Source organism: Oryctolagus cuniculus, chromosome 5, assembly GCF_964237555.1.
Source record: "Oryctolagus cuniculus chromosome 5, mOryCun1.1, whole genome shotgun sequence".
Lineage (NCBI taxonomy): Eukaryota > Metazoa > Chordata > Mammalia > Lagomorpha > Leporidae > Oryctolagus > Oryctolagus cuniculus.
Window position 1 is genome coordinate 132,812,915 of NC_091436.1, and position 25,914 is coordinate 132,838,828.

A 25,914-nucleotide genomic window follows, 5' to 3' on the forward strand; every position below is an offset into this window, starting at 1 on the left:
AGTTCACTCTCCGACTGCCCGTAACAGCTGGGGCTGGGCCAGTAAAGCTGAGAGCCAGGAATTCAATGTGAGTCTCCCACGTGGGCTGCAGGGACCCAGCTCCCTGCTGAAGCTGGAACTGGCAGGGCTGGGGCCTGATATGGGATCAGGGTGTCCCAAGAAGGGTCTGTTTTGTTTTGTTTAAGCTCCAGTTTATTTGTTTGAAAGACAGAGCAACCGGGGGCCAGGGGTGGACAGAGATCTTCCCTCTGGTGCCCATAACAGCCAGGCCATGTCACCTGAAGCCAGCAGTCTGGAACTCACCCAGGTCTGCCACGTGGGTGGCAGGGGCCCAACTCCCGAGTCATCCCTGCTGCTCCCCAGGGTGTGCACTGGCAGGAAGCTGGCATCCAAAGTGGAACTGGGACTCCAACCCAGGCGCTCTGCTGTGCGATACACGAGTTCCAAGCAGGCTCTCGTCCACTGTGCCAAAGGCTGGCCCCAGACCGCAGGTTTAGCCGCAGGTAATGAGGCAGACTCCTGCGGCTGTGGCCGCCGCCAGCCGGGGTGCTCAGGTGGGGCTTGTAGAACAGATAGACCAGAACTTCTAGCTAAGCGCACACATCCCAGCGCCCTCCCTGTGCGTTGGGGCCGATTGGGTTGCTTCGAGGGTGGAAGTAGATGGGGAAGGTGACAGAGCCTCACAGGTGCCTGGGAAAGGTGGCCTCTGAGTTCGTTGAAGCTGAATTTCAGATGCCCCCCCCCCCCGCCTCCACCCCAGCCTCTGGCCCGGCTCAGGATGTCCTCCCTGGTGGTCACTTACAAAGTCAATGAAAATGAGAGTGCTTTGGCAATTCGGAGCTCTAGCAAGGATCCTTGCCTTTGAGGAGCTCCCAGTCTGGGTTCAGTACTGGATGGGCCCCTCCCCCTCCCCTCCCTCTCCACTGCCCCCCTCCTCACCCAGGGATGGCGCCTTGATTTCGGGCGCACTCTCCCCTCTCCCTCCTGAGATCCTCAGCTCTTTCTTCTTCTGGCTCATCTTTGGCTGAGCTGTCTTTCCCTAGAATACTTGCGAGGAAAAGGGACTAATTCCCCTGCATCTGGCTGGATTGAAATAATTGCATCTGAACAGCTTTGCCTCTGCTGTTCCAGCTCCGCATTCAGGGGGTGTATTAAAGGAAGCGGGCGGGAGCTGGGCTTCCTGCTCACAGGACTGCGTTCTGCCCAGGTCCACGCTCCTGGGGCCCGGCGGCTGGGGGCGCGGCAGACCCCCCCCCCCCGCCAAGACAAGATTTTGAGCCAAACACTGCAGGCAGAGGCCCCGGCAGGGCGGGCTGCATCGCCACAGTAGCACTCTTGCTGTCAGCATAGCGTGGAACTGAGTTCACCCGGACTCTCGTCCACTGTCTTATGAGTCTCACCTGGGGCTGGCGGAGGCTGGTGGGGGCCTGGGTGGCTACGAGCGCCGCCTTCCAGGTGCAGAGGTCCATCGGCAGGCCGATGCCTTGAGCAGTGGTGGCTGGGGGATCCTTGCCTAGGGCGGGCAGCCCCCTGCCTCTCAGACCCTGGGCTCCCTCTTCATCTGTCGGGCGCCCGCACCTGCCTTGCTTTGGAGTTCGGACTTCCTGGCTGGGGACAGCACATCCTTGCCGCCTCCCAGGCAGGGTCCCCGTTGTCCAGCCAGCCAAGGGGGAGGGGGGTTGCCTTGCCTCCCATAAGCCAAGGAAGTTGACGCTTCACAACACTGCTAGCCCCGAGGCTTCCCTGCACCCGAGAGGTCACCAGCCTGCTCCTGTAGTCCACGCATTGCAGGTCAGGGAGTAAGCACACTTGGCCGCAGTCCCTGGCTCCTGGAGTTTCTAATCGAGTGTGGGTCACAGCACTGGTCCCCAGCAATGGCGTGCCCATTCACTCTCTTCTTCCCTCCCTTTCTTTGTAAAGATTGATTTGAAAGACAGAGTTACAGGGAGAGATCTCTCATCCGCTGCTTCACTCCCCAGCTGACTGCATTAGCCAGGGCTGGGTCGGACCAGGCTGAAGTTAGGAACCACATCAGGTCTCCCACATGGGTGGCAGGAGCCCAAGCACTTGGGCCATCCTCTGCTGCTTTCCCAGGTGCATCAGCAGGGAGCTGGATCGGAAGTAGAGCAGCTGGGACCCAAACTGGTACCCATATGGGATGCCGGCACTGCAGGCTGTGGCTTAACCCATTACACCACAACGTACGATAGGCATTTTTACAATATTCATTTTCCATTTCCAATGTACAATTTTGAAGACTTATGTACATGGATTTCAATGTTTTTGCACCAATGTAAGCTTATCTTTTAATTCCACTTCTCACAAACTTTAGGAAGTAATATTTGTATAAAGATAAGAGAATAAAACCCTTGGCACCACCTGGGGGAGAAGGGTCCAGGGTGAGGGAACAGCCTGTGCAAAGGCCCTGGGGTTGGGAAGGATGGTAGATGATGGGTTAGAGCAGTGGGGATGGTGGGAGTAGAGGCCAATTGTATGGGACCTTGTAGCAGAGGAGTTTGATGCCTGGAATCCTGACAGCCCAGGCAAGCTGCAGGAAGAGCCGGGGCTGCAGGTGGGAGATGAGGGCGGGATTAGAGGCCTGGGAGGGAGGAAGACAGAGACTCAGAGGCAGAGGGAAAGGGGAGTAGAGGAGGGGCGGTGGTCGTGGGACACTCAAGTGTAAGCAGGGCTGTTGCTGAGGAGTGGTTGGAGCCGACACGTGTCCACACCCTAGATGACCTGCACTCAAATGTTTCCCTTTAAAAGCCCAGTTGGTAATTTATTTTTTAAAAGATTTTATTTATTTACTTGAAAGTCAGAGTTACAGAGAGGCAGAGGCAGAAAGGGGGGGGGGGCTTCCATCTGCTGGTTCACTCCCCAAATGGCCCTAATAGCCAGAGCTGAGCTGATCCAAGGCCAGGAGCCAGGAGCTTCCTCCAGGTCTCCACGCAGGTGCAGGGGCTGAAGCACTTGAGCCGTCTTCCACTGCTTTCCCAGGCCACAGCAGAGAGCTGGATCGGAAGTGGGGCAGCCGGGACTCGAACCAGCACCCATATGGGATGCCAGTGTTGCAGCCGCAGCTTTACCCGCTACGTCACATTGCTAGCCTTGGTAATTTTTTGATGTTAGAAATAATACCTCCAGTTAAAAAATAAAACAGAGGCATTTTTCCTGATGCTAAAAAAAAATGCCATGTTCTTTATGGATGAGTTGGAAACCACAGAAAATTAGAGCAGAAAAAACTCACGCAGACATCACGTGGGCGGGCATCTTCACGTGCCTCCTCCAAGGCCTTTTCCTCGGTGTCGTGTGCATCCTTTTCCCTTCTTTTTTTTTTTTTTTTTTTTTTTTGACAGGCAGAGTGGACAGTGAGAGAGAGAGACAGAGAGAAAGGTCTTCCTTTGCCGTTGGTTCACCCTCCAATGGCCGCCGCGGCCGGCGCGCTGCCACCGGCGCACCACGCTGATCCGATGGCAGGAGCCAGGAGCCAGGTGCTTTTCCTGGTCTCCCATGGGGTGCAGGGCCCAAGCACCTGGGCCATCCTCCACTGCACTCCCGGGCCACAGCAGAGAGCTTGCCTGGAAGAGGGGCAACCGGGACAGAATCCGGCGCCCCGACCGGGACTAGAACCCGGTGTGCCGGCGCCGCTAGGCGGAGGATTAGCCTAGTGAGCCGCGGCGCCAGCCCCCTTTTCCCTTCTAATTGGTATAAGAGGGCATCTGGTCTGATGGCCCGCATTTGCCTGTGTCATTAGGTATTAGAAACACGTGTTGCGTAGCCACGTATTATCATGTGGACAGGCCGTAACCTACTGACACATCCTCTTGTGGGAACAATAGAAACAATACTGCAGCAAGCACCCTCATCTTCTGCTTGTTCCATTTGTCTCTTGAAGTTTAGTTGATGGAGTTATTTATGTATGTGAGAGGCAGAGCCGCAGAGAGAGACAGAGATCTTTCTTGTGCTGGTTCACTCGCCATGACCACAACAGCCAGGTCTGGCCCACGCGGAAGCCAGGAGCCATGGTCTCCCACGTGGGTGCAGGGGCCCAGGACTTGGGCCATCCTCCACTGTTCTCCCAGGCACATTAGCAGGGAGCTGGATGGGAAGTGGGGTGGCCGGGACCTGAACCCGTGCCCTGATACGGAACGCTGGCCTCGCAAGCAGCCGCTTAACCCCCTGAGCTGGCAGATCTGGATTAGCACGCCAGACGCACAGAATCAGGGAGTGGGAGGGAAAATGGCCACTCTGGGGTTTTCAGCCTCTGAATGAGCCAATCAACAGATGCAGAACGGATTGGGTTGTTTGGGAAGTTGGTCATTGTGACAACAAAGAGAGGCCGGCTCGACCTTGCTGTGGGTACTGCAGCCCAAGCATACGCCTGCCTGGCCGGGCCGGCCTCCCCCTCCGGCTGCCCTGCCCACCATCTGTGCTAGCCTGGGGGCCTTCTCGGGGGCCCAGCAAGTCCAGCGCTGGCTCCCTCCCCAGAGACCCTGCTCCAGGTCAGCCCCCTGCTGCCCAGGGCCACCCGTTCCACCTGGTGACTCTACTTGTTAATTGAGATCTTCCTTTTTTTCTGACTAAGAAGGACCCTGCACTAATTCTAGCAGATTTGGAAACTCCAGCAGATTTTGAAAAGAGGACGGTAGCCGTGCCCATGGTGCCACCCTCTGTGTGTTTAAAGGTCCGTGAGTGGCCGGGCACGGCGGTCAGGGCTGGGGCTCCTGGTCAAAGGCCAAATGCCACGCGGACCCCTGTGCGGCCCCGGGTGAGGGACTGACTCCTCAGTGTCTCCCTTGCAAAAATAGCTGCATTTGTAATTTTGAGATTTGGTTCATCATGGGTTTTTGCATTGATTCTGAGTTCTTAAACTTTTTTTTTAATGTATTTTTGTAAGGGCCGGTGCTGTGGCGTATCAGGTAAAAGCTGCTGTCTGCAGTGCTGGCATCCCTGTGGGTGCCAGTTCTGGTCCCGGCTGCTCCTCTTCCGATCCAGCTCTCTGCTAAGGCCTGGGAAAGCAGTGGAAGATGGTCCAAGTCTTTGGGCCCCTGCACCCATGTGGGAGACCCGGAAGAAGCTCCTGGCTCCTGGCTTAGAACTGGCACAGCAATGGTGGTCGCGGCAATTTGGGGAGTGAACCAGTGGATGGAAGACCTCTCTCTCTCTCTCTCTCTCTATATATATATATGTGTGTGTGTGTGTGTGTGTGTGTGTGTGTAACTCTGCCTTTCAAATAAAAAAATAAATCTTTAAAAATGTATGTATTTGAAAGACAAAGTGTTGGAGGGAGAGAGGGAGGCATCTTCCATCTGCTGGTTAACCCCCCCAGATGCCTTCAAAGGCCAAGGCTGGGCCAGGCCAGCGCCAAGAGCCCAGAGCTTCTTTCCGGTCTTCACGCGGGTGGCAGGAGCCCAAGCTCTTGGGCCAACACCTGCTGCCTCCCAGGTGCATTAGCAGGAATGAGAGGCGGGGCTACATGGTAGGTGGGGGCTTCGCCCAGAACACCTGCCCTCTGGTTTCAATTTTTAAAATAATGAATTAGAATATTAGCTTTGATGACTGAGGGTGTGAGGGCCCCTCAAATTCTGCACTTACCTTAGGCTTCGTCTGACCCTGGGGGCTACCAGCAAGATCCACGACAGAGCAGCCTTCTCGTCCCCCCCCTGCCAGCCCTCAGCCCCCTGCCCGCTTCTGGACTTGACCTCTGACCCCCACAGCCCTCTCCCTTAGCAGGAGGGCGAAGGTGGGAGGAGCCTGGCCCCCCTGGGGAGAGAGGCTGATGGCTACAGTCTCCCCAGAAGTCTGCTTAACATTCAGAGAGATGCAAATTGAGGCAATCCTGCTGTTCTAGAAGAACTTAATGGGTTTTTTTTTTAAAGATAGGGTGAAAGGCAGAAATTGCAGGAAATTACATCTTGCGGGAGCTGCTTTCTCTTCTCTGTGCTTAGAGGGCCCCACAGGCAGGCCCCAGGGTGCTGCTTCGTCTTCCTGCTGCTCCAGGTGCCACTGGGCCCAGGCTCTGGGATCAGACGGGTGATCGCGCGAGGGGAGCAGCAGAAGCCTTGTCCCTGTGGCTAAGTCGGGGCCTCCTTCAAAGGTGCAGGCTGCGGAGGCTTCCCTGGTCTCAGCAACTTCTGCCCACGGGGACGGAGCTGGCGCTGGGGACTTGGGCACCGTCTAGAAGTCTCTCTGGAGGTCTGCCTTCCACCTGTGGGTTCTGCAGTGGCACAGCAATGCAGCTGCCCACACGGGGCTCCCGGCAAATGTTGCTGGCCCTGGATTGTGTTGGGCAAAGCAGACCAGGCTGAACAGTGCAATAAGCCCCCAGCCCCGAGCAGCGCCTCACGTAGCTGCTGTAAGCGGGGAGTGAGGTATCTGTGCAGGGGTGGATTTTTCCAGTGAGCTGAATCTCAGAGCCAGCTTCTCTCTCTCTCTCTCTCTCTCTCTCTCTCTCTCTCTCTCTCTCTGCATGGAAGCCTTTCTGAAATGGATTTCACACTTTAACTTCTCCATCGGAGGCTGCAGAACATGATTAAACTTAATCTTGATCGGAGGGCATCATTTAGAAACTCAGTTATTAGTCTTTGAAGCCAGACTGCCTGTTCCAATCCCAGCTCCTCTCCCTAGCTGTGTGGCTTCAAGCAAGGGCTTTGGTTTCTCTGTGCCTCAGTTCCCTCATCTTTAAAATGGGGACAATAACAGTGCCTACCTCATAGGGTTGGTGCAAGGACCAACTGAATGAATAGATATTAAAACATGCCTGGCACATAGAATGTAGAACCAGATTATTTTGCTATTTTTTTTAAAAAAAATGTATTTGAGAGGCAGAGGCAGAGTTACAGACAGAGAGGGAGAGAGAGAGACAGAGAGAGAGTGTGTCTTCTATCCGCTGGTTCACTTCCCAATTGGCCACAACGGCGGGAGCTGCACCGATCTGAAGCCAGGAGCCAGGAGCTTCTTCCTGGTTTCCCACACAGGTGCAGGGGCCCAAGCACTTGGGTCATCTTCTTCTGCTTTCCCAGGCCACAGCAGAGAGCTGGATCAGAAGTGGAGCAGCCGGGACTCGAACTGGTGCCCATACGGGATGCTGGCGCTGGAGGCAGAGGCTTAACCTGCTATACCACAGCGCTGGCCCCATATTTTGCCATTTTTGTAGACAAACAGCAGTAGTTCCACCCAGAAGAGGGAGGGCCTGGGTGAGAGTTGGCCCCTGCGCCAGCACGGCTCTGAGCACCCGAGCCCAGCATATGCCGGCGCCTTCAGGCACGCGTCTCCCCAATGGACTCACGGGGGACACCGTTCTCCATGTGAGCAGGCCTCAGAGAGGTGAAGTCCCTCGCCCCAGGCTGCCCAGCTGCCCGTGGCTCGGCCGTGTGGTCCTCAGCCAGGCACTGTGCCGGGACGGCAGCCTCTCGGTGGAGCACTGAGCGGCCCTGGGAAGTCACGGTCTGTCCAGTTCTTGTATTTACTTTTACTAACATTCCTGCCCCCTTCCTGATTTGACAGGGCCCTGAAGGGTTCTCCTAGGAGTGTGTGGCATGTTTTAGGGGTGTCAGGGGTGGGTGTGTGTGCACACGCATGCACACGCATCTTTCTTATGGTCAGCCAGTGCTGCTTACCTGTCACGCAGGTGACTGCCACATATGTGAGCAGTCACTGTGACAACAAGCAGCCCACGTGCTGGGGAGGCTGGAGGGATCCTGAGTGGCAGCCCTGCCCCTAAGGACAGGCTGTTTGGGTGCCCCCCAGCGGCTGGCTGGCTGCTCCAGCACCAAATCCTAAACCGCGGGGTTTCAGAGCCCCCCCGGGGTGCTCAGCTTACCCAGCACACCGGGAAGCAGAGGGGAGGCTCAGAGAGCCTGAGGGACTTGCTCCAGGACTCGCGGAGCCAGCACCGCACCTTGGAACCCCGGCTTCCTCTCTGGGGCTCCCCCCGCTGCCCTCCTGAGCAGGTCTGCTCGTGTCTCAGGTGCTCGGATGCCATGCACCTGCCTCTGTGGGAAGCAGCCAGGGCCAGCTCTGTGGGCATATGACCCCTGCAGTTGCTTGGTTTAGTGCCCTGCTGCGTCACCACCTTGACGTTTCTCTACTTTCTTTGGACAGAAGGCCCCCACGTTCCCTTTGCACTGGGCCCACAGCTTGTGTGGCCAGAGCATGAGGTGGGGCTCCCCAGGGAAGCCCCATCCAGTGTTCCCTCCATTGAGCAGGGGATGGGATTGGAACTTTGTTGTGGGGACAGCGTGCCCCCCACCCCACCCCCACCCCGCCATGCCTTAGATGCTTTTCTGGATGGATAAGAGTGCAAACTCTGGGGTCCGACTGCCTGGATTGCTCACGGTGTGACTTTGGGCACATGACTAAAAGCCTCAGTTTTCTCCTCTGTAAAATGGAGAGAGTTACTTCATAGGGTTGTTTGCAGGATGAAGGAAGCCCTAACATAGTGCCTGGCGTTCGGCAGGTGCTCAGTGAGTCAGCCATGCACTCTCACATTTTAACAATGTTTATTTATTTGTTTTCTCCTGTTTGGGGTGGGGGGAGGGAAAAGAGAGAGAGAGAGAGAGATCTTCCTTCCACTGGTTCACTCCCCAGATGTCCACACTGGCCAGGGATGGCCATGCTGAAGCCAGGAGCCTGGAGCATCTGGCAGGGACCGCAGCACTTGAGCCTCCACCTGCTGCCTCCCAGGACGCATCAGCAGGAGGCTGGATCTGAAGTGGAGAAGCTGGGACTGGAACCAGCGCCCTGTCATAGGATGGCGGCTTAACCCGCTGCACCCTGGTGCCCACCCAGCCATGCTCTTATTCCAGGCCTGAAATCCGAGGTTTCCATGGAGGCTCCAGGATTCTCAGACCTCCCAGGGCCTTGGGAGCCCCCAATCCAGCTTCCTTCTCCCCGTTGGGAGGGCTATGATGGGAGAGGCGCTCAAAGCCATCCTGACCCGGGCACGTCCTGAGCCGGCCACCCCGTCTGCAGCGCTGTCGGTCCTGGAAACTCCATGTGCATAGGCACCTGCAGCCCAGGTCAACCAGCCAAGCCAGGCGCCTGAAGAGCCGGGGAAGGGGATCTGGCGCCGCTTCAGGGAGGGGGTGGCGTGGAGGCAGGGCGCTGCCAGTCCCCAGCAGGGGCCTCACTTCTCCAATCCCCAGCTTCCGACCTGTTATACCCCCACAATCACGGCTCAACCTTCCGACTCATGGGAACTGGCAGTTCCATCTTGCCCACGCCAGGCCGAGGGTCACTAACCTCATCGCTCCCACCCGGAGGCAGGAACCATGAGCAGAGACAGCGCCCTGAGCCCGTCCCACTGTGAGACGTTTGCCTTGAGGACCAGTGGAGAAGAGGCCCTGGGGTGGCTCTGCCGAGAGCCTGGGGGCCTGGGAAGGGCAGGGCCCATGTCCTCACTCCGGTCTGGACACGTCTGCGCTCCTGGGGTGTGCCACGGGTCAGCTGAGGCAGTGAACCGGACCCGGGGGTCACACACGGAGCCGTGTGGTGAGCGTGGGGCAGCTGCTCCCTGCTCTGAGCCTGGGAATTCTCAGCGGCTCGCTGGGCCTTGGTCCCTTCTCGTGCTGGGCGGGGCCCTTGCCAGTCAGGGTGTGACAGGGACGGCAAAGGTGGGGTGCCGAGGCCACGTGGGCCCAGCTGGGGTGTCAAGGCCACGTGGGCCCAGCTCAGAATTGGCAGGTCATCCCCTTGCCTTCCCCAGCCACGCAGTAATGAGATGGGGGCGGCCTCAGGCCTGCGCTCCGCGGAGGACACTTAGCCCTCCCAGCAGCCCCCTGCAGCGCATCCGTAGCCAGCCCTGGGGGGAAACTGAGGCCCCAGGGGGGACCTCCCTTGCCCACGGTGGAGGTCACACAGCTGGGGCGGAGTGGCAGAGACAGATTCCACTCGGACCAGCTCCAGAGTCCGCCTGCTCCCCTGCCTGCACTGCCGCACCTGCCGGCCGGTGCCTGAGGTTTGAGGATGAAGTGAGTGAGCACCCCCAGAGAGAGCCCCCAGAGAGAGAGCCCCCAGAGAGAGCCCCCAGAGAGACCCCCAGAGAGAGCCCCCAGAGAGACCCCCAGAGAGAGCCCCCAGAGAGCCCCCCAGAGAGACCCTCAGAGAGAGCCCCCAGAGAGACCCCCAGAGAGAGCCCCCAGAGAGAGAGCCCCCAGAGAGAGCCCCCAGAGAGCCCCCAGAGAGCCCCCAGAGAGCCCCCAGAGAGAGCACCTAGGGCCTGGCACCTGAGTGGCTATTGGGCACGTGGAAGACACTTTGTGACCAGGGCTGGCACCGGGCAGCCTCCTGCTCGCTGGGGCCCGGGGCCCTGGGCGCCTCTGCTCCTTTGCCTGCCTCCCCCTGATGGTCCCCCTCCCTTCCTCCAGGATGTGGCCACCATGCAGTTCTGTGCCAACAAGCTGGACAAGAAAGACTTCTTCGGGAAATCCGACCCCTTCCTGGTCTTCTACCGAAGCAACGAAGACGGAACGTGAGTGCGGGCAGCGCCCACTCCCGGTGTGCTCTCCCTTGCGTCTGGGCTGCGTGCCCACCTCCTGCCGCCTCCCCCCTCCCCAGACTCCTGCTGCTGAGTTCAGGGGGTCAGCTCAGGGTAGCGCCCTGACCACACAGATGCGGCCAGTGGGGGGAGTGGGCAAAAACAGGGCTGGGGCAGGAAGAAGGCGCCCGGTCCCCACGGAACCCCTCTGACAGCCCCCTCATTCTTCCACACGTGCCGCCCCGCCCCTCTACCCTGCCACGCACCCACCCCTGCTCTGCACGCCCGGCTCAGCGGAGCTGGAGCCTGCCCGGCCCACACTCCCCACACTCCGCAGTAGGCTTCGTGCACAGCTCCCAGTGTCAGAACTTCCTCCTCGCCTCTCGCTATTCTAGAAGCCACCCACAGTGTGCCGGCCGCATCCACAACACTGGCAAACGTGGGTCCCTACTACACCCAGCAAGCCGTCCTGGGCTGAGGGCCTGGGGACACCCTGCTGTGTGACCCTGGCTAGTTATGCACCCTCTCTGGGCCTGTGGTCTGTCTGTATTCAGCAGTAGGGTTCTGGGAGGCTGTGGCTGCTGGCCAGGAGGCTGCAGAAGCAGGAAATGGTGGGGCAGGGAGGTGAATGGCTGCTGGACCTGGGTCTTGGGGGAAGGCTCTGAAGAAGAGGGAGGGACCCCCTCGGGCAGGGGTGGGGGCGGGGATGATTGACAGGCTGGAGAGGTGTGCGCCAGGGGCAGGAAGCCTTCACATGCCATGGATTAGGAAATTCTGGGTAGGCGCGTGTGTGCACGTGTGTGCGTGTGAGTGTGAGTGCTGGGGGGCAGGGAGCGGTATGGAGGAGGGGTGTGCAGTTCCTTGGAAAACTGATTTTTAAACCTGAAGGCAGAAACAAGGGAAATTAGGTGTGCTCATTTGCATAACAAAAGGATTCTTTGTCTCATCGAAGGACTCCCTGCAGGATTTCTTTAAATAATCCTGGCTGCCTTTGACTTGACTGACAGCGGGGGAGGAGAGGGCCTGAGAGGTGCTGAGTGTCCTCGGGGGGGGGGGGGGGGGGGGGCCAGGGCTGGCGGAGGGGGAAGGGTGGGAGGTTGCAGGGGGACCCGGCCACTGGCCCGCAAGGGCAGAGGGATTTGGAAGTGGGAGGGGCTTGCAAATCCTTGTTCTCACGGAGGAGGTGTAGGATGGCAGGGTGGGCAGAGGGGGAGGCTCGTGACTGACATGCGAGGAGGTGGGAGGTTCCCTGAGCGCTGAGCTGGCAGTGGCAATGTCGGGGGGCGGGGGGCGGCATGGAGACCCCACGGGGCAGACCTGGCTCCTGGACCGGAGTCCTAGCCCCCTCCCTGGTGGCAGAGCCCCAGGGACCCAGAGCATTGAAAGAGTAAAGGCGCTGGTCAGGTGGGGGAAGCCATGAGTTTATTTAGGAGCAGGTTGCTCGCTTGCTCTCCCTCCTTCCTTCTTTTAAAACTACCCGTTTTTCCTCCATTCCTTCCATCCATCCACCCATCATTCCTTCCTTTCTTTTCCTTTTACGTGAAAAGTACGCACGCACACACACACACACACACACACGCACGCACACCCCTCTTCCATCGTCTGATTTACTCCCCAAATGCCTGCAACAGCTGAGGCTGGGCCAGGCCAGTGCCAGGAGCCTGGAACTCCATCCTGGTCTCCCAGGTGGGGAGCAGGGACCCACGTAGCGTGTGCACTAGCAGGAAGCTGGAATGGGGAGCGGGGCTGGGACTCAGGCAGCGTGCACGTGTCCCAGGCAGTGTTTTACCGCTGTGCCCAGGCGCAGGTTTCTCTTGAGTCGTGGGCTGGAGCTCCTGGGGTGGGGTGGACACTGGCCCAAGGCAGCCAGTGAGCAGGCACCTGCGAAGGGACAGAGGCTGGGCTGGGGGGAACAGTGTTTCCCCAAGGGTTTGAGGAGACTGGAAGGTTTGGGGAGACAGCACCAGGAGGTAGGAGGACAGGAGGAAGCCAGGGAGGGGACCTGGAGACCGCCATGAGGGCCACGCACCTGCAGAGTCGCTGGGCTCAGCTGCCTGTTGGGCCCCACCTGGGTCTGCCAGGTAGGACCCGAGCGACTCTGGGTGAATCTCTAACCCGGTAGAACTTTCTAGAATGATGGCCACTTTCCAGGTCCCGCAGCCCAGCCTGGTCACCACTGCCCACATGTGCCACTGAGAACTGAAATGGGGCTACTGTGATGGAGGGCCTGAGCTTTGCATTTCATTTTGGTTAACTTGGACAGTGCACGTGGCTGGGGGCCACTGTCTGGGTGGTGTGGCAGCCAGGTCTCTGTTTCCTTGTTTGTGGGAAGCCCCGTCCTCACCTCCCTCCCACCCCACCCCCACCCCCGCAGCTTCTTGGCAGCTCAGGGAGGGGAAGCACTTGCCCAGGGCTGCACAGCTGCCCCCCACCCCTGGGACCAGGGCCTGGGCCCCTCCTTGGCCAGTGAAGCACGGGGGTCCAGGGGCCTGTGGACTTGGCGATGGGGGTGGGGAGAGCATAAAGAAAACCATTTTTCAGCAAAGTTTGTGTCTGAGCCAGAAACCAACTGCACGGGGTCCAGGAAGAAAGCGCAGGGAGGCAGTGGGCTCATAGCTTCGCAGAGCTGGGCAAGAAGTCTGGTGGCGGGTGGGGGGAGGGAGAGGGAGAGAGAGAGGCCAGTGGGTCAAGACATGGGGGAGCTGGGGAGGCTGTACAGGCCTGTGGCCTCCTGCATGCGGGACCTGGAGCCCGCTGACTTCTGTGCGACAGGAGCCTCCCCACCGTCTGCCCCCAGCCCGGGCCCCCCAGCCCTGCCGCGGTCCGCCTCCCTGTCCTGCCTGCCCCTGCTGCCCCGTCCCCGTTGCTGCCCTGGCTCCCAGCTCTGGTGCGTGTGGGGAGGTCTCCCACGTGTCTCTGCACACGGCAGCGGGTGGGCGAGAAGCAGCAGAGTGGAGGAACGCTGAGCGACAGTGACAGGAGTGACATTTTGACTTGAAACCTGCCAGAGAGGAGACGGCACAGGCTGTGTGGGCCCACCCTGTGACCCTTCCAAGTTGGGGGTGTAGCTGGGGCGGGTGCTGAGAGGCCTCCGGGAGAGGGCCCAGCCCCCAGCCCCCCAGCCCCTAGCCCAGCTCCTGCCAGCTGCCCATCCGGGTGGCAGGGGTGGGAGTGGGCAGGGCCGCCGGATGGTGGCCCAGCTGGGACAAGCCAGTTCTGTACTTTCAGTCTGCTAAGCAGGGTCGTGGATCCAGACTGGAAACGGTGACTTAGTGACTGTCTAAGTCAGAAGCTTTGATTTTCCTGGATTGGAATGCCAGCAGAAATACATTTGTTTACTGGCTCATTGTAAAAAATATATATATAAGGTTGAAAAGCTGCTAACTGGTAGGCACCGTGGTGGGCCCTGGGGATATCCCAGTGACCAAACGGGACAGAAATGCTCACTCTTGGGGAACTCACATACTGGTGACGGAGCACAAACAGAATAGACAAGGAAGAAAGTGGACATTGTCAAAATGTCCACTGGTGACAAATGCGACAGAAAGAAGGAGGCCACGGAGGGACCGGGGGTGTGGGGTCATAGGACTAGGTTTGGGGTGCGTCTCAGATGAGCGAGGTCAGGGAGGGCTTCATGGGGGTGGTGTTGGACTCCAAGGTGGTGAGGGGTGAGCCGTGAAGATGGAAGTGGCTGGGGAGAGAGTGTGCGGGGCTGGGGCAGCAGCGATAGCCACACCCGGACCCTGAGGTTCCACTGCGATTCGAGCGTCCACCACGCTTCTCAGACGGGGAGTCCCTGCTAGAGGCCAACTCCCGGGCTTCCGGGGCAGGAGGCAGAGGCCCGATCGGCGCAGGCGGGCCCAGAACCAGAGCTGGGACCCAGGCTCTCTGTAGGAGCCCTCCTGGCCCCAGGGCCGTGTGACCAGCTGGCTCCTCTGTGCCCTGGGGGCCGCCTGCCTGGGCTCACACCTGACAGCCTCTCCTCATCTCCTTCTCTGCCAGGTTCACCATCTGCCACAAGACGGAGGTCATGAAGAACACCCTGAACCCGGTGTGGCAGACCTTCTCCATCCCCGTGAGAGCCCTCTGCAATGGCGACTATGACCGGTGAGTGGAGAGCCCGGCCCCCCCTCCCCGGGCCAGGGCCTCCCCACCAGGGCCTCCTCCTAACCCCACCTCCCAAGGCTGGAGGTACGGGAGGTGCCTAGGATCCCAGGGCAACCCAGATGGGTGTCTTGGCGCCCAGGCCTGGGCTCAGCAGATTGTCTTCCATGGTTGCCTGGAGAGGTGCAGCCGGCTAGAGCTAAAGGCCAAGGTCACCGGTCCTCCCCAGCCGCAGCTCCCTGCCATTGCACCCCGGGGTTGGGATCCCAGGTGCACCCCCTGCGGCCAGTTACCAGCAGGGAGGGCTTTTTGATCAACACAGCGCTGCTCTTACAATGTGCTAGCTATGGTCGTGGTCTGAGAGTACAGCTGCCTCGTGGCTAAGGCTGAGCACGTGACTAAAGAGAACTGGCAGCCTGGGCAAGCTTTGGCCTGTCTGACCCTCAGTTTTCTTATCTGTAAAATGGACGTGAACTCCCCTACCTCCTGGGGCTGCTTTAGGCTCCTGTAACAGAAGCTGCACAAGGAGGCTTGGCTGTGCGTAAGACACAGAACTCAGTGCCCGGTGCACAAGCGTGTATCTGTGAGTCCCTGCCATGCGCCAGGCACTGTGCTGGGGGCGGGGCAGTTAGCAGGGGACAGAACACAGTCTTCACCGGTCATCCCACCTCATAAAGCCCACATACCCGTGGGGCCATTAACCCGTGGTCGCACAAAGAAACATGTCTCCACACGTTGTGGCCAGGGCCAGGAGAGCGTGGAGCCACGTGAGATCACAGGAACCCAGTTTGGTTTCCTAGCGACTGCTGTCGCTCAGCTGGGTGAGCTGGCAGGGGGCACTGTCCGGGAAGCCCCAGTCTCTACTGGCCACTCAGCTGGGATCACCGGGGGCATCAGAGCCCTTGGGATCCTGCTCACTGGGGCCACTGACAGGTGTGTGTGGGGATGGAGGGGCTCCCAGGGTACCAGGGCCCAGCCTTGTCAGGACATGGGAGGAGGTAGCGAGGCTCAGAGCCCTGGCCTCCACACTGGGCCGCTGAGCAGGTGAGCGTTGGGTGGGAGTGAAAGCCAGGCAGGCTCCCAGCTCCCTCCCCCCGCCGAGCCCCAGCCTTGGCTCCCTCCAGGATAGAGGCAGCTTGGGCCCTTCTGCAGGGCCAGACACAGATTGACTGTGACATGACTGACAGCCCTGTTCATCACAGGGCCCAGCATGTCAGGCTGGCGCGGGGGAGGGAGCAGACCTACCCGCCCCAGCCCCAGTGTAACCCACACACCCGGCAGCCCTCTCCGGAGGTGCCAGCGCCCGCAGGCGCCCGGGGCAGGCGAGGGAGGGCCTGGTGCAGGAAAACAAGGCCACAGTCCCTCGAGGGTGGGGGGAAGGTTCTGGAACCTCACAGAGCATGCTCAGAGTCGCCCAGCCCCTGTGGCTTCTAAGTCAGCCAGGCAGCAGCTCCAGTGGCATGGGGTGGAGGTGGGGGTTGTTCATCGAGGTCCTCCCCACCCCGGGTGGCTCCCAAGCCAGCGAGGAGAGAGGTCATCGGCAGGCCCTGTTCTGAGTGTCCCTGGGGCCCACAAGCTAATTTGATCCCCGCAGCAGTTGGCTCCTCCTTGGGAGGTGGCACTGGTAGGTCGAACGTGTGACAGGTACAGAAACTGAGGCCCAGAGGGACCGAGGAACCTGTCCCCGGGCCTGCTGCCAGTGACCTCAGAAGCAGGGTTGGGACCTAGGCTGGCTGCACGGCCACAGCACGGAGATGTGGTGCCCCCAGCTGTGATTGGCAGGTGCCGGGGAGGCCGGGTACCGAGGCCCTTGCTCAGGTCTGCTGTGGGGTCCAAGGTGGAGAAGCCGCCTGGTTTAGTCCTTCGAGCGGGCAGGGTCCTGGTGGTTTGGGGCCCGGATGATGCGGTCAGGAGAAGGAACAGCAGGAAGGGAGACTCCCAAGAGCCTGATGTGTCTCCGGGGGCGGGAACGAGACCTGGAGCCTCGGGACAAGAGAAGTGTAGGGTGTGGCCCAGAGTGGGCTCTGCTGGCCCCATCCTGTCCTCACAGCCCACAGGCCACCCACTATTTTCTTCTTCTTTTTTTTTTTAAAGATATTTATTCATTTGAAAGGCAGAGTTATATTTAGGGAGGGAAGGAGAGAGAGAGGTCATCCATCTGCTGGTTCTCTCCCCAAATGGCCGCAATGGCTGGGGCTGAGTCAGGCTGAAGCCAGGAGCCAGGAACGCCAACCCCAACATCATTTCCCTTATATAATAAAAATTGCATTTGTTGTGGTCGGTGCTGTGACATGGTGGGTAAAGCTGCTGCCTGTTATGCTGGCATCCCATAGGGGCGCCAGTTCAAGTTCCAGCTGCTCCACTTCTGATCCAGCTCCCTGCAAATGAGCCTGGGAAAGCAGAATAAGATGGCCCAAATCCTTGGGCCCCTGCACCCACGCGGGAGACCTGGGTTAAGTTCCTGGCTCCTGGCTTTGGTCTGGTTCCACTCTGGCTGCTGCAGCTACTTGAGGAGTGAACCAGCAGATAGAAGATTCTCTCTCTCTCTCTCTCTCTCTCTCCCCCCCCTCTCTGTAACTCTTTCAAGTAAATAAGTAAATAATTTTTTGAAAATATTTATTTATTTATTTATTTGAAAGTCAGAGTTACACACAGAGAGAAGGAGAGGCAGAGATAGAGAGAGAGGTCCTCCATCTGCTGTTTTGCTCCCCAATTGGCCGCAACAGCCGGAGCTGCGTCAACCCGAAGCCAGGAGCTAGGAGCTTCTTCTGGGTCTCCATGCGGGTGCAGGGGCCCAAGGACTTGGGCCATCTTCTACTGCTTTTCCCAGGCCATAGCAAAGAGCTGGATTGAAGGTGGAGCAGCCGGGACTAGAACCGGGGCCCACATGGGATGCCGGCGCTTCAGGTCAGGGCATTAACCAATTGCATCACAGCGCCGGCCCCAGTAACTATTTTTTGAATTGCACTTGTTGTTTGAAAATGAGCTGCTGCTGTCGAGAGAGAGAGGAGGGGGAGGGGTTTTCAGCCGCGTTTCGCATGGGTGCTGCGGACCAGCTGCAGCTGAGGGGGAGGGGCAGGGGTCTGGGGGGTCTCCAGGAGGGGTTGGCAGAGGTCAGGTGCCCAGAGCCCCGTGGAGGATGCCACAGGTCAGGAACAAGCAAGGGAGAGAGGAGGGGGCCCAGAGGAGGGAGGCTGCAGCCAGGGAGGAGAATCGAAGCAGAAGTGTAGACTCCTGTGTGGGAAAAGCTGTCAGGGAGGGCGGGGGCCGGGGTTTGCTGAGAGGGCGGCAGTAGCCGGGGGTGGGGGGGTGAGGGGTGGTACCTGCTAACGTTATTAAAAAATGACTGTTTAGGACATGTTCCAGGCTGTATCCTAACAGTTCAAATGCATTATTTTTACCTTGTGACTTTAAATTTCACAGCAACCCTAGAAAATGGGCCCTAGCGATGTGCCCATTTTACAGGTCGGGAAATGGAGGATCCATTGATGTCACTTCTGGGCTGGCCCCCTGGTTTGGGGTCCCCTTGCCTTTGCTGTGTCTCCAGTCCACACGAGACCAGTCAGAGCCATAGTCAGAGGAAGTGGCGTCGGGGTCGGGGTCAGGGTTGGGGTCGGGGTCAGCCCAGCCCTCCAGGGTGGGACAGCGGGGTGATGACAAGAGGCACTTCCCCTGGCTGCCCAGAATTCGCCCTCCCCTCCTCTGGAACGTTCCGTGACTTGCGGATTTGTCTGGGCCTGGCTGCTGTCACTCATCACGCCTTCAAGTTGAACGAGTGGGTTTGAAGAGGGTGTCTGAAGGCGGAGTCCTCGCGGGCAGCGGGGAGAGGAGGCCCCGGGAGGCCGGGTGGTCGCATCACTGAGCTTCTCACTGCCCCCTGGCACCCTGGCTCAATGAGCTGCTGCCCCTTAGATTTTTTAAAATCGTATTGTTTATGTGTATTTATTTGAAAGTCGGAGAGAAAGAGAGAGCGACAAAGAGCAATCTCCCATCTGCCCAAATGCCCACAACAGCCCAGGGCTGGGCCAAGTGGAAGCCAGGAGCTCAGTCCAGGTTGCACACTTGACCTGCGTCCCTGCGCCATCATGTGGTGGCAGCCGGGGTGTGCATTGGCGGAAGCTGGAACTCCAGCCAGACCCTCTGACAGGGGACACGAGTGTCCCCAGCAGTGGCTTCACTGCCTCCCCGAACCCCTGCCCTGATCCCGCCACGCGCTGAGGGCCGCGCTCTGTGACCTCCCGGAGGGCTGTCTTGTCTCCCGTTTGCACCTGCCGAAGCTGAGGTTCTGGTAGGAGGTAGGGGCGTGTGGCACAGCCCAAGCTTGCGCAGCGCAGACTCGGCGCTGGGCCCCCTGCCTGCCGCAGGGGAGGCCTGGGCGCCTCTCTGCTGCTCTGAAGCCTCTTGGGAGTGTGGAACCCCCCCCCAGGGGGGGGGGGCCTGGCAGCCCCCGGGACTGAGAGCAGGGGGAAACGGTCTTCTCCTCACCAGGCAGCAACTCCATGGGGGGAGGGCCTTGCAGTTCAGGAGACTTTAGGGAGAGCAGGTTGGTGTGCAGAAGGAAGCCCGCCTGGCCATGGCCCTCATCCACCAGCCGGGGGCGCTCCCCCCACCCCCACCCTAGGTGTGCAGAGGCCCAGGACAGTGGCTCCTGGCATCACCGGTGACCAGCTCTGTGACCCAGGGGAAGCCTCTATGTGTGATTTTGTGGGCGAGGGCATTGTACCTGCCCAGCCCATTTCACAGGTTTGTAGAGCACCTGATATACACCTGGCACTGGCCTAGACGCTGAAGATTTGGCAGGAAACAAAGAAACAGCCCTGGCCTCAGAGCGCTGACATTTTCCCGGTGCATGGGAATGGCCTGGGAGACTGGAGTTTGGAGGGTCTTAGGCAGGAAGAGAACAACACGTGACACGCTGTGGACGGCACAGCACTCCTCCCCATGTGTGCGATGATCCCACTGCACAGCCGAGCAAACAGAGTCTCCGAGGGTATAGCCAGCTGCCCAGGGCTGTGCTGCCGGTACCCGATAGAGCCAAGACCACCCCCAGGGCTGAACCCCAGAGCCTGCGGCCTCCCCTGTCCAGTTACTGCCTCCAAAACTGGGGCTGTGTGTCCTATGCCAAATAAGATGTTCAGTTTGTGGGCCGCAGGGGCCTGTTTCCTGGTCTCTTAGGCCACAGCCCGTTCTCTTGGGCACTGTCCCCGCAAGTCACTGACAGAAGCCGTTTTGGGGACTGCGCATGCGGGGACTGCGCACAGGGTTGGGAGCCAGAGCCTGCAGGCTGCGAGTGGTGCCTGTGAGATCAGGGCTGGGCAGTGCCTTAGTGTTGTGAACAGTCACCAGAGCTGTGCCTGGCTTCTGTCTATGGCCCGCAGGCCTTGCCTGGCTTCTGTCTATGGCCCGCAGGCCTTGGCGCACCGCTCCCCCCCTCCCCCCCACGCCACCCCCTCCCCCAGGGCTGGAAGGTGGTGGCTTCTGAGCTAGCCTGACCACCGCCCCATCGCCTCTCTGGAGCCTGCACCCTCGGCTGCAGGTTCAGATCCCCATGCCCCAAATGATTCCAAGTCTCTGGGATGAGCATCGGCACCAGCGTGGCCAGAGCTCCGCGGGAGATTCCAAAGTGCAGCCAGGTTGGAAAACTGGGATCTGATCCCAAGGAAGCCGGGGCTCTGGCTGCAGCAGCAGTCAGTGGGGGCTTCTCAGAACTGCTGGTGCCCGAGCCCAGTCCAGACCCCCTCAGAGAGGCTCTGCGCTTGGAGCTAAACAAAACCCCACAGTGATCACGTGGATACCCAGGGCTGTGCCCGAGCTGGGGTCCTCCTGCAGCGTCTGGGCACATAGCTGTCACTGTGCCATCACCTGAGGGGCCGATGTTGGTGGCTGGAGGGGAGGTGCCCTTTTGCTGGGGTCTTTGAAGGTCCCCTGCAGCGGGGTGGGGGGGCTGTCCCCGTGGGGACCAGGACACATCAGCCCTGTCTGGGGCAGTGGCGGGATCCCAGGCCTAGAGTAAGGATCCCTTTACACGGCGGGCATCTGCGCCTCCTGGTTTACACAGTGCTCTCATCACACCTGCTGTAGGTGCGGCTGTCCCCCGCCTACCCGGCCGAGGAGGCTCTTCTGCAGGGAGGCAGCGCCTCCTGCTGGGAGCCCAGAGCCCCAGGGCCTACTCCTGGCAGGCCCAAGACCGGCCAGGGCGAGACCAGGGCGCCAGGTAGACGCGAAGGCTGGGGTCGGGGGCCGCCGGCTCCCTCGGCCTCACCCCCCCCCCGGCCCCCCACCCCTGCCCTGGCCCCTCCCAGGCCAGGCCTGAGCAGCCAGCACTGAGAGTTAACCAGAAGCCTCCGAGCCCTCCTTGCAGCCTGGTCCGCTAGCCTGTTGCCATGGGAACGTGGCTAAAAATAAACCGGGCTCTCAGAGCCCAGCCCCATGCATAGGAGTCAAAACAAACTAATTAAAGCAGCCAGGCTAAAATGTGAAGATAATTACACCCTCACTCAGGAGCCAGTCGCGCGGCTCGGACAGGCGCCGCCGGCGGTCCCCACCAGGGCCCTGGGCCCATCCCTGACTCGGCCGGCGCTGCCACTCAGCCCCTTCACGTCTGTGGTCCCCCCCCAAGCAGTCTTGTCGCCCCTGCTTAGGCCCGAGACCCACGGAGGGCCACACGGCCACTGTCCTGACTGCACCCCATAAGTCATCCTGCAGCTTCACCCTGGCCCCAAGCCCCACGCACCACACACGCACAGAGGTCTGAGGCCTCCTTGAAATTCCCGGAGGCGCCTGCAGGGCTCTGGGGCTGCCCCTGTTCCCACGATTGCTAAAAGGCCTCAGGAGGAGGCTGCCACCTCCCCCACTCAGGGCCCTGGAGCCAGAAGGGTGTCCTGGCCTCCCCTCCTGGCCCCAGAGCGGGTGGTGCGGTGCAGTGGGTGCAGTGTGGGGCCAGGCTAGCCGGTCCCACCAAGGCCCTCTGTCTTGCAGGACCATCAAGGTGGAGGTGTATGACTGGGACCGCGATGGCAGGTAAGCGGGCTGGGGGCCGAGCTTGGACCTCACCTGGGGAGGGGTCCAGATCTGGGTCTTCCTGCAGGGGGGGGAGTGGATCTTCTGCATGGTGGCCCCTCCCACCCTGCTCCACTGAGGCACCACAGCACCCCCATCCTGCAGGAGAGGCCCCTCCCCTTTTCCTTAATGAGCTTCCCCGTAGCCAACCAGGGCCGGGCCGCTGCCCTGCCGAACCCAGGCACAGCTCGGGCCCCGAGTGCCCTCTGGGTGGGGGCTTGGGCTGAGGGAGCACAGAAGCTGAGAGTGCCCTCTGGGTGGGGGCTTGGGCTGAGGGAGCACAGAGGCTGAGCTCGGCACTCAGGGCTCCCCCTGGTCACCCTGGCCACAGTGACCTCCCCGTCGGGTGGCACTGTCAGCGAGTCACTGAGGGGCCTGTGCTGGTCCCTCGGAGTCGGTGGGGTGAGCAGTGGCACTGAGGCAGCTGTGTGCTCTGCCTGGGGCCCACGCCCCCTCCAAGGAGCTGCCCTGGCCCTAAGGCCTCCTGGAAGGGAGCCTCCCGCAGCTCCCCCGCCTCCTCTCTCATGGCCTCACATCCCCGTCCCCTCACTCTCCCGCACCTGGAGTATTCTCTCCTGGGTCAGCTGGGGACTGGCTGCCAGGGGGCTCCCGCATCAAGGCATTGGTAGTCAGCCGGCTGAGAGCTGTGAACACGTACACCCGAAACAGCGTGGGTGCTCGCGGGGCAAGGGGCCAATGCCCACCTCCTGCACGCCCCTGCCCCCTCCATAGGGACAGTGAGGGTTAAGGGGGTGAGCTGTGCTGTGTACAGAGTGGGCTGCACCTCAGCTAAACACACTTCCCAAGTGCAGGGCACGCGCAGACACCCCCAGCTGCCTGGCTGCACACGACTCTCATTGTCTTTTATTAATTGAGGTATCCATTTGAAAGTCAGAGTTTCAGAGAGGGAGAGCCAGAGACTTGTTCCATCTGCTGGTTCACTCCCCCAAATGGCTGCAACAGCCAGGGCTGGGCCAAGCGGAAGCCAGGAGCCAGGAGCCTCATCCGGGTCTGCCATGTAGGTGGCAGAGGCCCAAACACCCCCTGCTTTTCCCAGGCCAGCAGCAGGGAGCCGGATCAGAAGTGGAGCAGCTGTGGCAGGAACCGGAATTCATGTCGGATGCCCATGCCACAGGCGGCAGCCCCTCTACCCCTCTACTGTTTTTTTTTGTTTGTTTTGTTTTGTTTTGTTTTTGACAGGCAGAGTCAGACAGTGAAAGAGAGAGAGACAGAGAGAAAGGTCTTCCTTCCGTTGGTTTACATCCCCCCCCCCCCAATGGCTGCTACGACCGGCGCTGCACCAATCCGAAGCCAGGAGCCAGGAGCCAGGTGCTTCCTCCTGGTCTCCCATGGGGTGCAGGGCCCAAGCACTTGGGCCATCCCCCACTGCCTTCCCGGGCCACAGCAGAGAGCTGGACTGGAAAAGGAGCAACCGGGACAGAACCGGTGCCCCAACCAGGACTAGAACCCGGGGTGCCGGTGCCGCAGGCGGAGGATTAGCCTAGTGAGCCGCGGTGCCGGCTCTAATGGTCTTTTAAAAACACGTATTGGGAAATTGTCGGATACACAGGAAAAGAGAGCTGCTTCAGGACCGCCTTTACGCCCTGCACCTGATTTTCACAATTTAACTGAACTGTTGCTAAAACTTTTCCAGCTTTGCTCTATCTGCATGTTGCTAATGTCATTTAAAGTAAAGTACATCATGGCATTTTGCCTCTAAATATCCCATCGGAAATGTCTAAAAAATAAGGGCATTTTCCTACACAACCGCAAATGCCACGCTCGCACTTGACATTGAGCAATAATGCTTGAATGCCAGCCGGTCTGCTTTTTATTTTCAGATTGCCCCCGTTGTCCCCTCAGTGCCTTCCATTGCTGATTTGTTCAAACAAGAATCCAGGCAGAAGCGGGCCCTGTTCCTCCCAGGCTGGCTCTTTGCTAGGTGACCGTGGGCTCTCTTCCCAGGGACCCGCCTCTCTGCTGCAAGGTGCCCTAGGAGTGGAGGCCCAGACAGACCTGGGAGCGAGGGGCAGGGCTGTGGGAGAGGCCGAGGCCTCAGGGTCTCAGCCGCAGTCTTCCCTTGCAGCCACGACTTCATCGGGGAGTTCACCACCAGCTACCGGGAGCTGGCCCGCGGGCAGAGCCAGTTCAACATCTACGAGGTGAGGCGGGCGCCGGAAGCACAGGGTTTGCTCTGATGCTCCGAAGCTCCCGGTCACTGGGGACTGCAATGCGCCACGTGCGAGGCTGGGGGCTTTGGGTGTCTCCATGTGAGGTGCTGTTGCTACGTTCTGTGGGTAGCAGTGGGTAAACTTGCCCAAAGTCCCATGGTTCAGTTCAAGTTCAAGTTCAGGTCAAAAGCAGCAGACCACCCCGATTTGCCTGATTCCAGATCACTGGATTATAGACACACATCCCAACTCCCAAAAAAAAGAGCATTTCTGGGAAGGCGGGGGTGGGGGGTGGAATAAGAAGGTTCCCAGCCGGAGGCCTGAGGTTCATGGCGGCCCCCTGCCTCCAACCGGAACAGGGCCTGGGAGCTTAGCATCTCACTTCCTCCAGGACAGAGCCAAGGGATCAGGAGTTGGGATGTCTTCATCGGCCTAGACCAGGGCCACAGCGCTTTGGCCAAGGCCGCCCGTCTCTTTGGGAGAGCAGCATTGGCCTTCCAGGGGCCATATCCACCTGCTTGCATGTGCCTCCCCCGTGCCCTCCCCAGCTCCTGCACTGAGTTCAGGTCCTCCTGCTCTGAGCAGCCTCCCTGCGCCTCATCCCTTTTCCGACCTCCTGCGAACATCCATGTTCACGGCAAATGCAGACACCCCTCAGAGCCGCCGGCGTCCTGTGCTGGCTCTGCCCCTTACCAGCTCCGTGACCTTGGCTGGGTTCCTGCAGCAATCCGCGCCGTGCACACTGAGAATTAAAGAAGCCAAAGGGACGCAGCCTAGCCCAGAGGCCACTGCTGGCGCCTGTTGTCCTCTGCTGACCGCTGCACAGCTGTCCTACCGCACGCTAGAGGCCCTCAGGGCTCTGGGCCCCGTCTCTGACCAAGTCCTCTGACAGTTCACTGCCTCTCCCTGCACGGCTGTTCCAAGCCTTGTGCTCCCGAGGGCAGGCGAGGTGCCGGCCCTCTGTGCTGCCTCCCTGCCTGGCCAGGGTGCTGCTGGTGCAGAGCCATGCTTGTGACCCCTTCACACACCGAGTTCAACTGAGCGTGGCTGCTGTGAAGGCGGGCACGGGTGAATCGCTGTGCAGGGCTCGGCGCCTTGCTTTGTTTTTCCGCGTACACGCAGGGAGGGGCCGTCTGTGCCTCCCCCCCCCCCGCCCTGGCTCCACCCCCTTCTGGCCTCATCTTAGGCTGTTTCTCAGGGACGTGGAGGGGTCAGGACTGATGAAGTAGGGCTCCAGAAGGTGCTTGCCGAGGCGCAAGGAGGCCACTCAGAGCAGGAGGACCTGAACTCAGTGCAGGAGCTGGGGAGGGCACGGGGGAGGCACATGCAAGCAGGTGATATGGCCCCCGGAAGGCCAATGCTGCTCTCCCAAAGAGGTTTGTTGTCTCCGCCCTGATCTCTGTGGCTTTGCAGTCAACAGAGGAGGAGCCTGGAGCTGCTTTGCACCAGGAAGGGCCATCAGGGGAGAGGCGAGCCCAGGGGCAGATCTGGACCGGGGTGACATCGCTGGGCAGCCGGGGCGGGTCAGGAACGCTCGCTCCAGTCAGAGCTGCCCGAAGAGGCCCCCGGGTTCCCGTGAATAAAGACCCATGCCCCGGGGCCGTCGTCCACCGTCAGCCTGTGCCCCCCACAGTCCGCTCTGCCACCTGTGTCCCCGTCACGGGTCCTAGGCGCCTGCGGGGTCACCCTTACCATCCGGTGCTGCACATCCAGCCTGCCACTGTGAACGCTTGATCTGCCCCTGCCAGTGCCCACATGACCCCCGACCTCGCAGTCTGCCACCCCACCCTCCACCCCGCGCGATGTCCACAGCAGCCTCCTAGCAGCCTTCCCGCCTCCCTCTGCCCTCCACCGACTTGTCAGTCTTTCCCGCTTGAAGCCTGTGTGGGCATCGACCCTCAGTCCAGCTGGCACAGAGGAGTGAGAGGGCACTGGAGAGCCGCCCACCCTGGCTGACATCCTCAGGCCTGGAGGGCACGGCCTAGCTCCTTCATCCAGGACGCCACACCCCCCCCCCCCCCCCGCGCCAGCCCCTGCAGGCTGTGTATGCAACCAGACACGCTACAGCTGTCCTGGGCATGCAGCTGTCCAGGCCCCCAGGAG

At 60.2% G+C, this 25,914-nt stretch overlaps 1 protein-coding gene across 4 annotated transcripts in view; it reads left to right on the forward strand.

Annotated features, from left to right (window-relative positions):
* CPNE5 (copine 5) overlaps positions 1 to 25,914 on the forward strand; it is an 83,289-nt gene that overhangs the window by 41,799 nt on the left and 15,576 nt on the right. For 3 of the 4 annotated variants that reach the window (XM_008262846.4, XM_051854801.2, XM_051854802.2), the window contains 4 exons: positions 10,368 to 10,471; positions 14,480 to 14,584; positions 21,560 to 21,601; positions 23,727 to 23,802. In XM_008262846.4, the coding sequence (XP_008261068.1) occupies positions 10,368 to 10,471; positions 14,480 to 14,584; positions 21,560 to 21,601; positions 23,727 to 23,802 (327 nt within the window). Of the gene's footprint in view, positions 1 to 10,367; positions 10,472 to 14,479; positions 14,585 to 21,091; positions 21,330 to 21,559; positions 21,602 to 23,726; positions 23,803 to 25,914 lie in introns of those variants that run through there. The other variant, XM_051854803.2, reaches the window with a different exon arrangement.